General features: G+C 33.9%; 1 protein-coding gene across 4 annotated transcripts in view; it reads right to left on the bottom strand.

The window, feature by feature from the left end:
* Positions 1–12,059, bottom strand: part of ARHGAP5 (Rho GTPase activating protein 5) — a 78,614-nt gene that overhangs the window by 28,448 nt on the left and 38,107 nt on the right. For 3 of the 4 annotated variants that reach the window (XR_008417169.1, XM_053889335.1, XM_019428097.2), the window contains exon 3: positions 9,339–9,486. Coding sequence is in view for 3 of the 4 variants with exons in the window: in XM_053889335.1 (XP_053745310.1) it covers positions 9,339–9,486 (148 nt within the window). In the remaining variant the exon portion in view is untranslated. The remainder of the gene's footprint in view (positions 1–9,338; positions 9,487–12,059) is intronic. The other variant, XM_019428098.2, reaches the window with a different exon arrangement.

Raw genomic sequence — 12,059 nt, 5'->3', positions numbered from 1 at the left:
AAAGAACATTTAGAAAACTCACCACCCAATAATGTAAGATTCAAAATATCTGTTATCAAACCAAAACTACCAAGAATAGCTACTCATAATCAAGAAAAAAACCAACAGAAAAAAAAAAAAAAATAGATCCAGAAATGAAATACGGAAGAGTAGTAAAACAAGGACCTTAAAACAATTATTATAAATTAAAAACAAAAAACAAAACTTCTTTTAATGTTTATTTGAGAGACAGAGAGACAGAGTGCTAGCAGGGGAGGGGCAGAGAGAGATAAGGAAACACAGAACCCGAAGCAGGCTCCAGGCTCTGAGCTGTAAACACAGAACCCGACACAGGGCTCGAACTCACAAACTGTGAGATCATGACCTAAGCTGAAGTTGGGCACTTAACCCATTGAGACATCCAGGCATCCCTAATTTTTTTAAGTATACTCAAAGCTGAAAAAAAAACAAAAACAAAAAACAAAAAAAACCCCACCAACATGATGGGTAGAAAAATGACACACAGTAAAAACAGACTTAAATGGAACTTCTAGATTTGACTATACAGAAAAAAAATCAATAAACTAGAAGACAAAACAATAGATATACAGTCTAAATGAAACACAGAAAGAAAAAAAGGCTTAACAAACAGCTTTTAGTTAGCTGTGGGAAAATTTTAAAAGGTTTAACATACATGTAGTTGAGAGTCCAGAGCAGAAGTAGGGGGAGTAAGACAACAAAAAAAAGATATCTCAATAAACATTGGCCTAAAATTTTACAAATTTCAAAATTTCAAACCAAGAGGATCCAAGGAGGTCCAGAAACCTCAAGTAGAAGTATTTTCTTTTTTAAAAAAAGCACATGTTAAGGAACATTTTAAATAAAATTGTTTTTTAAAAAAAGAGAATAACCTTAAAAGCATCTGTGAGTTTTAGGAGAAAGGAGAACACATCACACACAGAGGAACACAGAAAAGAATAATAGCAAACTGTTAGAGATCATGAAAAAGACAATGAACAGTCTTTAGAAAGCTGAATGAAAAGAAAAAAAATCCATTAGCCTATAACTGTATACTTAGAAGAACAAAGTGGGAGGACTCAATATTTCTTGATTTCAATACTTGCCTACAAAGCTACAGCAATGAAAACAGAGAGATACCAGCATATATGGATAACCATATAGATGAGTGAACTATAAGGAGAAGCCCAGAAATATTCACATTTATGGTCAACTGATTTTCAAAAAGAATGACAAGAAAATCCAATAAATGGTGCTTGGATAATGGAGATCTGAGTGCAAAAGAATCAAGCTGGACCTTTTCTTTTACCAGACAAAAATAAACTCAAAATGAATCACAGACCTAAATGTAAGAGCACTAGCAAATAAAATTCTTAGAATATACAGGAATAAAAATCTCTGTAATCTTGGACTGAGGAAAACCTTCTTAGACATCATACCATTAACAGTGACAAAATCATAAAAAATTGGGTTTCATCATGGGGCACCTGGGTGGCTCCGTCAGTTGAACATCTGACTTCAGTTTAGGCCATGATCTTGTGGTTTGAGTTCAAGTCCCTCCTAGGGCTCACACTGTCAGCGCAGTCTGCTTTGGATCTTCTGTCCCTCTCTCTGCCCCTCCCCCACCTGTGCTCTATCAAAAATAAACACTTTGTTTTTATTTTTAAATTTTATTTATTTGAGAGAAGAGAGGAGCGCAAGCAGGGGAAGTACAGAGAGAGAGAGAGAGAGAGAGTGAGAGAGAGAGAGAGAGAGAGAGAGAGAGGTGGACAGAGGATCCGACACAGGCTCTGCGCTCACAGGAGAGAGCCCAATGAGGGGCTCAAACTCACAAACCACGAGATAATGGCCTCAGCTGAAGTTGGATGCTCAACCGACAGAGCCACTGCAGGAGCCCTTAAACAAACATTAAAAAAAAAAAAAAAAATTGGGCCTCATCAAAATTTTTGACTTTTGTGCTTCAAAAGATACCATCAAGGAATGTGTTTTTGGGAAAATATTTTTTGCAACTCATACTTCAATGCAACTTGTATCCAGAATATATAAAGAGCCCTTAACAGTAAGATAAACAATTCTATTTAAAAAGGGGCAAAAGATCTAAATAGATATTTCTCCAAAGAAGATATGCAAAGATATGAAAATAAACACTTGAAAATATGCATAACATCATTTGTCACCAGGGAAATGCAAATGAAAACCATATGAGATATCACTTCATATTCACTAGGGTGGTTATAATCAAAAAAGAGGAAAATAAGTATTAGCAAAGATGTGGAGAAATTGGAACTCATATATTATTGGTGTGAATGTGAAATGATATAGCTAGTTTGTATGACAGTGGTAGTTTCTCAAAAAGTTAAACACAGACTTACCATATTATCTAGCAAATCCATGTCTAGATATATACTCACGTGAAAAACATGTCCACACAAAAACTTAACAGAGGAATGTTCACAGCAGCAATATTCAGAAAGAATAAACAACCCAAATGCTCACCAATGGAAAATTATTGAGCAATAAAATTTAAGTATTACTGGATGTTATGATATGGATGAGCCTTGAAAATATTATATTAAAAGAAGCCAGTCACAAAAAGACCAGTACAGTTAAATCAATAAAAGACAGAAAGTTAAGGGTGGGTGGGTATGGACAATAGGAAGTGATGGCTAAATAGGTATGTGGCTCTTTTTTAGGGTAATGAAAATGCTCTAAAATGGGTTGCACTGATAGTTGCATAATTCTGTGTACTAAAACATCAATGAATTGTACATTTTATTTATGTAGGTATGTATGTATGTATTTAAAACGGTAAATGGCTGCATTGAAACGTTGCAGATCACTTTTTTTATTAATTCTTTAAATACTTACTTTTGAGAGAGAGAGCGCAAGCATGCGTGCACTTGTGTGAGTGGGAGAGGGGCAGAAATAGGGGAGACACAGAATCTGAAGCAGGCTCCAGGCTCTGAGCTGTCAGCACAGAGCCCAATGTGGGGCTGGAACTCATGAACCGTGAGATCATGACCTGAGCAGAAGTCGGATGCTTAACCACCTGAGCCACTCAGGCACCCCTGGACTGTACGTTTTAAATGGGTGAACTATAGAATATATGAATATTTCAGTAAAGCTGTTAAATAAAAAGATTTATACTGTAATATTTTCTTTCTTTTGAAAGAAAATATCTTTTAAAAATAACAATTATCTCTTCAAAACAAAAATTATAAATATATATTGTGATGTTTAAAACATACTGTAGAATTATAGAGCAATGGAACAGAACAGAAAATCCAGAAATAAACCAATCATATGGTCAATTAATCTTCAACAAAGGAGGAAAGAATATCCAATAGGAAAAATAGTCTCTTCAACCAATGGAGCTGGGAAAACTGATCAGCTATATGCAGAAGAATGAAATTGGACCACTTTCTCATACCATGCACAAAAATAAACTTAAAAGGGATTAAACATCTAAATGTGAGACCTGAAGCCATAAAAATTCTGGAAGAGAGCACAGGCAATAATAACATCTCTGACATCAGCTACAGCAACACTTTTTTAGATATGTCTCCTGCGGCAAGAAAAATAAGAGCAAAAATTGGGATTTCATCAAAATAAAAAGCTTCTAGACAGCAAAGGAAACAGTCAATAAAACTAAAAGGCAACCTACAGAATGGGAGCAGAAATTTGCAAATGACATATCCAATAAAGGCTTAGTATCTAAAATATATGAAGAACTTATACAACTCAACACCCCAAAATACCAAATAATCCATTTAAAAAATGGGCAGAAGAAATGAACAGACATTTATTTCTCCAAAGACATACAGATGGCCAACACACACATGAAAAGAAGTTCATCATCGCTTACCATCAGGGAAATGCAAATCAAAACTATAATGAGGTATCACTTCACACCTGTGAGAATGGCTAAAATCAGTAACACAAGAAACAACAAGTGTTGGGGAGTATGCAGAGCAAAAGGAACCCTTTGTGCATTGTTGGTGGAATGCAAAGTGATCCAGCCACTCTAGAAAACAGTATGGAGGCTCCTTGAAAAGTTAAAAATATAACTACCCTATAATCTAGCAATCGCACTACCAGGTACTTAACCCAAGAAATACAAAAACACAAATTCAAAGGGATATATATACTCCTATGTTTATTGCAGCATTATCTACAACAGCAAAATTATGGAAGCAGTGCAAGTCTCCAGTGACAGATGAATGGACAAAGAAGTGGTATATATATACAATTGAATATTAAGTCATAATGAAACCTTGCCATTTGTAATGCATGAATGGAGCTAGAGAGTAAAATCCTAGGCAAAATAAGTCAGAGAAAGACAAATTCCATGATTTCACTCATAGGTGGAACTTAAGAAAGAAAACAAACAAGCAAAGGAAAAAAAGAAAGAGAGATAAACCAAGAAACACACTCTCTCTTTGAAGCTTGCTCATTCATTCATTCATTCATTCATTTAAAGAGAGAGAGAGAGAGCAGAAGCAGGGGAAGAGCAGAGAGAGGGAGAATCCCAAGCAGGCTCTGCACCATCAGCAGAGCCTGACCTGGGGCTCAAACTCACAAAAACTGGGAGATCAAGACCTGAGCCAAAATCAAGAGTTGGACACAACCAACAGAGCCACCCAAATGCCCCAAAACAAGCTCTTCACTATTGAAAACAAATTGATGGTTACCAGAGGGGAAGTAGGTAGGGGGATGGGTGAAATAAGTGATGGGGATTAAGTAGTGCACTTGTCATGAAGAGCATGGGGTGATTTCTGGAATGGCTCAATCACTATATTGTACACCTGAAACTAATATAACACTGTATGTTAACTACTGGAATTTAAAAAAAAAGAAAAAAAGAAAAAATATATAATTAAAATGTGTAACAAAAGAAAAAGGGATCAGAAGGTTAAATATACTGTTACAAGGTTCTTAAATTATAAATGATAGTGGTGTAATATTTGATAATGAACTGTGTTTAAAGATACATATTTCAAATACTAGTACATCACTAATATAAAGATACAAATAGGCTAAAAGGATGGAAAAGATACACTACACAAACATTACTCAAGGAAAATACCATTGGCTATATTAATATTACACAAAGTAGACTTCACAAGGAGTATTATGAAGCATAAAGAGAGTGCTTTATAATAATAACAGCTCAGTTCATAAAGAGACATAGCCCTAACTAAAAGAATTTCAAAACACATGAAGCAAAACCTAAGAGAACTGAAAGGAGAAAGACCTATATAATCACAACTACAGATTTCATTAGTATTCTTTAAGTAATTAAAAAAAACAAGTCAACAACAACAAAAACATCACTAAGGATATATAAGACTTGACCGGTACTCTCAAAGAATGTGACTTGCATCTTAACTTGCATTTACAGAACCCTTCACCTGAAATCTTAATGAACATTCTACTCAAGGTCCCACCATACACAGATTATATTCTGGGTCATAAAGCAATCTCAGTAAATTTACAGTGAAATCAAACTGCTGTTTTCCAACTGCAAGAGAATTAAACTAAAAATGAGTAACAGAAAAATACCTGGAAAATATTTAGAAATAAAATACTTATAAGATAACCAATGAGTTAAATTTAAAAAAAAAATCAAAAGGAAAACTACAAAGTATTTGAAACTGAATGCAAATGTGAACATCAAAATTTGTGGCATGCAGTTAAAACAAGCTTAGAGGAAAATGTTTAACAGAAAATATTATAGTAAATAAGATTGGTCAAAATCATTAATCTAGGCTTCTACTTCAAGACACTAAAAAGAAGTCAAATGAAAGCTGAAAAAGGGAATTAAAAGCAGAATTCACTCAATTAAAAAATAGACAAAAGGAAAAAAAAAATCAATAAAACCAAAAGCTGGCTCTTTGAAAAGATCAGTAACATTGACAAATCTCTAATACGAGGGGGGAAAAAAACGCAAATTAGTAATACAAAATCAAAAGAGAAGCCATCACTACAGATGCTACAGGCATTAAAACACTGATAAGGAATGTTATAAACAATCTTCTGTCACCCTGGATGAAATGGACAAACTCCTTGAAAATCAAGAAGAAATAAAAAATCTGTACATCCCTGTATCTATTTAAAAAATTTAATCCAGGGGTGCCTGGGTGGCTCAGTTGATTAAGTATTCCACTTTTGATTCTAGCTCAGGTCTTGGATCTCATCATGACCTGATCATGAGTCAAGCCCCATGTGGGCTCTGCACTGAGAGTGTAGGGCCAGCTTGAGATTCTCTCTCTCTTTGCCCCTCCCCCAACTTGCACACATGTGTGACCTCTGTCAAAATAAACATTAAAAAAAATTTTAATCCACAGTCAAAAACCTCTTCAGAAATAAAAATCCAGGTCCAAACAGTTTCACTGGTGAATTATATCAAATTTAAGAAAGAAATATTACCAATTTTGTACAAACTTTTTAGAAAATAGATTCAAGTCTGTGGTGTCCATTTTATTACTCTGATACCAAAACCAGACAAAGACACTTCAAGAAAACCATAGACCAATATCCCTCAGGAAGCAGAAATCCTTAACAACATTTTAGCAAACTAACTCCAGTGACATATAAAAAAGACAAAACATTATAACCAAGTTGCGTTTATCTCAAGGACGCAAGTTTTTAACATTTGGAGATCAATTAATATAATTTACCATTAAACAGACTTTTAAAAGAACCATATGATCACCTCAACAAATGAAGAAAAATCACAACAAAATCAACATCGATTTTGGACACAAGAAAAGGGAACTTCTGAACCTGATAAAGAGCATCTATGAAAAACCCAACAGCTAACACCATACTTAATGATAATACACTGGATGATTTTTGGGGTGATGAGAATGTTCTGTATCTTGATTGTGGTGGTGCTTAAATGACTACAGAGTTATCAAAACTCACCATTCTATTAAAATTGATGAATTTTACTGTACATAAATTATATCAATAAAATTGAATTTTAAAACTACTGTAATAGCTTCTTCAAGATTGTTTAAAAAGTTTAGTTCTTTAAACAAGACTTAATTATAACAATAAAAGTACTGCTCATTTATATTACTATGCCTAAAGATCTATAATCAAGTTCAACTTTTAAACAGTAAGTATCTGATATATATTTACATTAAGTTGAACCTTCAACAGAAGATGGTTGCGCCACAGTGCATATTGAGAATTTGATACTGAATTCAAACAACTGAGAATTTCTAAAACTGATCAGCATTATTCAGTAAAATCAATTAGAACTACCACCACCAACAACACAAAAGAAGTGGACTTGAAACTTCTATATAACTATTCTCGTGATCTTACAGTACCTCAGTATACTTTTTATTTTTTTAATGTTTGTTTACTGATTTAGGGAGAGAAAGAGCAGTGTGCAAGTGGGGGAGAGACAGAAGGAGAGAGGGAGAGAGGGGGAGAGAGGGGGAGAGGGAGAGAGGGAGAGAGGGAGAGAGGGAGAGAGGGAGAGAGGGAGAGAGGGAGAGAGAAAGAGAGAATCCTAAGCAGGCTGCACACTGTCAGCGCAGAGCCCTATGTGGGGCTTGAGCTCACAAACCTGTGAGATCGTGACCTGAGTCGAAACCAAGAGTCATATGCTCAACCAAGTGAGCCACCGAGGAGCCCCACCTCAGTATACTTCTAACAAAGCACTTAAATATATAAATTATCTGCCAGTTAAATGAAATAATTCAAATTATGCTAAAATATGGGATAGAGTTTCATTTTATCTTACACTTGGAACTCGTTCATTTTCCTCAAACCAAATCACTCAATTACCATGAAGATATTCAAGAAATGAGAATTTTTAATTATAAAAATAAATGTACAAAAGACTATTACTTTATTATTTTCTAGTTACTAAAGAAAAATATTTCCTAATTTCTCAGTTATTTCCATAAAGCCTAACTATATTATTAGAGCAAATAAGAATTCTTTAAGTTCAGAGCAGAAAGCTAATATTCTAAGAATCTTTACATTTCTATTATACTAAAGATGGATACAAATATAGATAAGAAATATGGCTAAAGCTACACTTTGTTGAAGGAAAACACAAATGATTAAGAGTATATCCAAATGTATGCTCTATAAATTAACACTTATTAAAAGAAGGGAGAAGATTACAGGCTATTTCAACTCTAACACTAGTGGATAACAGTTAATGCCCCATATTCCACTTCTTTTTTACAACAGGAAGTCAGCATTTCTCACCAGACAACCCAATTAATATAGAACTTAGCTAATAATCAGACTAAAAAGGCTAAAATATACACTGAAGTAAAAATGAGCCTGACATTTTAGATAGGTCAGACATCCTAGTTTTGTCTTTAAACAATGCTTATTTATCAAAGAAGATCATTAAGAACAAATAAAGCTAAGATGGGATTAGTTCATGTTTTCAAACCATCCAATTTTATACTCCAGTCAATTACTGAGGTTTCATGATTAACTTATGTTCACTTTAAATACAAATAAACATGGTAATATTCTACCTTTATTCCTCAACTTTAGACTACTCCAACCCTCAGCTAATAGTTTACATTGGGCAAAGTAAACGTAACACAGGCTTGTTTTTAAAATAGTGAGGATATAAAAAAATTAAAAACAAAAACAAAAAAATAAAATAGCGAGGATATCTGCACACACCTGACTTCAGCTCAGGTCTTGATCTCTACAGTCCCTCCTGAGTTCAAGCCCTGCATCTGGCTTGCTGGGGTCAGCGCAGAACCCGCTTCAGATCTTCTGTCCCCCTCTCTCCCTGACCCTCCCCACTCCCATTCTCTCTCTCTCTGTGTCTCTCAAAAAATATTTAAAAATACAGCATATAAACCACATAGAGCTAGTGCTGCTAACAAATAAATGGTAACATCTCAAATCAGCAGTCTTTCATACGTTTATAAATACTGCTATGAAATTTAAAATATTCATATGTAAAATGGGTAATAAAAATAGTACTAGACTTAAAAAATATTCAAAACTTTCAAATTATCTGTTTAAATTGTAACTATGATTAAATAGTAGCATAATTTAATCACCAACTTATTCTAAATTCCAGATAAGCGAAGTTTAACATTTTAGAGAGAAGTTTAACATTTATTAGAGAGAAATCCAACAAAAGCATTAATGGCTAAGAACAAAGTTTTCTGAAAATATCAGATAGTTATGTCTAGAGTGAACACTCAACACAATCAATCCTAATGAGAACTACACATCTGTTTCAAAACTTAGCTTTTATAAATCATGAACATTTGACAAACTGTTGGTATAGCAAAAGTGAAATTTTAAATTAAATCTCTGCAGTGATACTTCTATCCTACCTGTATCTTCAATAAATTCCACACATTTTTCAACAAATAGTGGTATGGGCTTCTCAGCTGTCACCAGATCCTGGAGGGGCATCCCAAAGTAATTACTCTCCCAATTTCTACGTGTTGGTGGATTGAAGTTCTTAGTTTTCTTTTTCTGCTATAAGAAAACATATTCAAGTTAAAACTGTTAAAATTTCCTTCAAAATAGCATGAGTATTAAGCAATGTAAATACACATTTGATATCAAAAGATTTATTTAAAAGCCACATCCAACTTAAATGACCATCAATATGGGACTCAGTTAAATTCTGCCAGAAGCATCAACCTGAGCAATGGAAAGAGACAAAAAGTGAACAGAGGAAATATGACTAGAAAAAAATGTTCCCTCTGGAAAATAATAGGAAACTGGATAGGTAGGGAAATTAGAAAAGGTCATTTTTCAATACCAACTCAAAGGAAAAGCTCAAAGTGAGCAATGCTCAATTCAGTTTAGGTGTGGTTTACTAACTCTATTTGGTCTTTAGGGCAGGTCCAAGTCAGTTTTTTGCATATAGGTATATTTATAAAAACATAATATAACTTTAATTATTGATTATACAATGAAGCTATGTAACTTCATGACTTTTAGTCCCATCATTTATCTTTTCTCATTTTCCCATTTTCTTCCCATGTACTGACTATATCTTAAATGTTAAAATGTTTTCTTAAGTAACTGATAAAACATTTTCACAATAGTAAAAACAAAATGAAATACTGATTTTTAGAGTTTAACTTCAATACAGCACTGGGAGAAAATGGGTTCTTAACCAAGAAGTGAACATCTGAAAAACCTATCGAGGTTTAGAATTGCTGAGGAGATTCTGAGTCAGTTTTTCTGGAGTAGGATACTATAGGCATCTCCAAAGATAATTCTATTATGTATCCCCCATTGAGAATCTCTAAAATATACGAAGATAAGTAAATTTTCAGAAATTCAAAGATGTCAGAGCACTTCTATTGACAGCCCTTGTTCCCTTTTTAGTTTACCTACGAACTTTTATTTTCTGTTATAAATCATAGATCTATTCAAATTTGTCATAAGTATCATTACTGACTTATAAATAGGATAAAAACATAACATTTCTTATCAGAAAAGGGGAGAGAGAGCTTTCTATCCCTAAAGCAATACTCCTCATCTTAATTTCCCATTCCTCCTGCAGGAGTCTCTCCTTTGGATGGATCCCCCAATGTATTCTTCCAAGTCTCTGGCTATCTTAAATAATTAACTAAGTCCTTTCTTCATTTCAATTTTAGGCTGTTCCACCTAGCAAACTTCCAGAGCTCACGAAACCCAATGTCTAAATCCACATGTACTATATCACAATGGTGATAGGGATTATATACAAACCTGGTGTGTACAAATCATATACAATATAACTAGGTATCTAGGATATTGCCAAGAAAGCAGTGGAGTGTTTGATCTGGGTCAAGACCTAAACCCACCAGTAGTGTAGATCCTTACTCCTTAAATAATCCTTCCACTCCCACCACCACCAAAGCAGAACATTATGCAAGGAAGTGGAAATGAAGACACTCTAATTTCAAAACTGAGATAGGATAGTGGCAGAGTCCTCTTTCTCAGGAGCATTAGGCACTTTCTAGCCTGCAAACTATCAGCTGCAAAATTTGATTAGAAAACTGAAAACTGAGGCAAAGATGAATGTATTTTCTTTAAAGAGTTAACACAACAATGAAAAAGATTATACTTAGGTAGATTAATGAAAACAGCAATGCCTAGCCTATGGTAGGAGCAACAGGAATGAAGTGATACAAAGATCTTAATACATCTTTGCCACTTAAAGAACACAGTTGTAGAAAAGTAAGTTGGTTGGTCCTAAATGTTCCAGTCAATTCTTAAGAAATCCTCTTTTTAATACTGCCCTTTAGGAATCAATCTAAACTTTCAGATGACTCTAAAAATATTCCACCCCTTATCCTTGGAATCATAACAAAGGAGGAAAAAATGAAGTGTAAACTTCATCTAGTAAGCACTGAATACTTGACTGAAATTGGGAGGGTGAAGACAGGAAGCAAAGTAACGTAGATTGATTCTGTGGCTTACGCTCAGGGAATATCCCCCAAGGTCTGTAAAATTTCAAGGGCAAATTATTTAATTCTGTAGTTATACCAAGATTCAGGGATAGTACTCTAAGGTAATGAAAGGCTAAATGTCTTACAGCATGGAATTTCTGGCAAACTCTAAAGGGATAATTGACTAACACAGAACTGCCCTGACAGCTCAAGTTTTAATTCATATACATTAGGAGGAAAAAAGAGTAAAAAGTTCTGTGATTTTACTAATTTTTCTACTAACTGACATGGATATAAAAGAAAATTCTATGCAGAAAAAGTTTTGGATTAGACATTCCTGTGTTAGCTTTTATGATAAATAAAAATATACACGATTCCTTTTTTCTAATAGAGATAGTTCTTAATCGTCAGAATTCAAGGTTTTCTTTTAAAACGTGAATTTTGAAAAACTTTACATAATTCTGATATACACCCCTTGGTTAAGAGTTGCTGATCTATAGCGATAAATTTATACCAATTCAAAAACGAATGTTTTAAGTTAAACTAAGGTTAGATGATTACAATTGCTATAAAAAAATGCCATCAAGATTCTCTGAAATGCAAGGAAAAAAAAGAGGAGTATGGTTATTTGCTAATTTATTTCCACAGTTATTAAAGAAG

This window comes from Panthera pardus, unplaced genomic scaffold (genome assembly GCF_024362965.1).
Source record: "Panthera pardus isolate Hobbes unplaced genomic scaffold, ASM2436296v1 HiC_scaffold_24, whole genome shotgun sequence".
Classification (NCBI taxonomy): Eukaryota; Metazoa; Chordata; class Mammalia; order Carnivora; family Felidae; genus Panthera; species Panthera pardus.
This window is presented reverse-complemented; position numbering and strand designations above follow the sequence as displayed.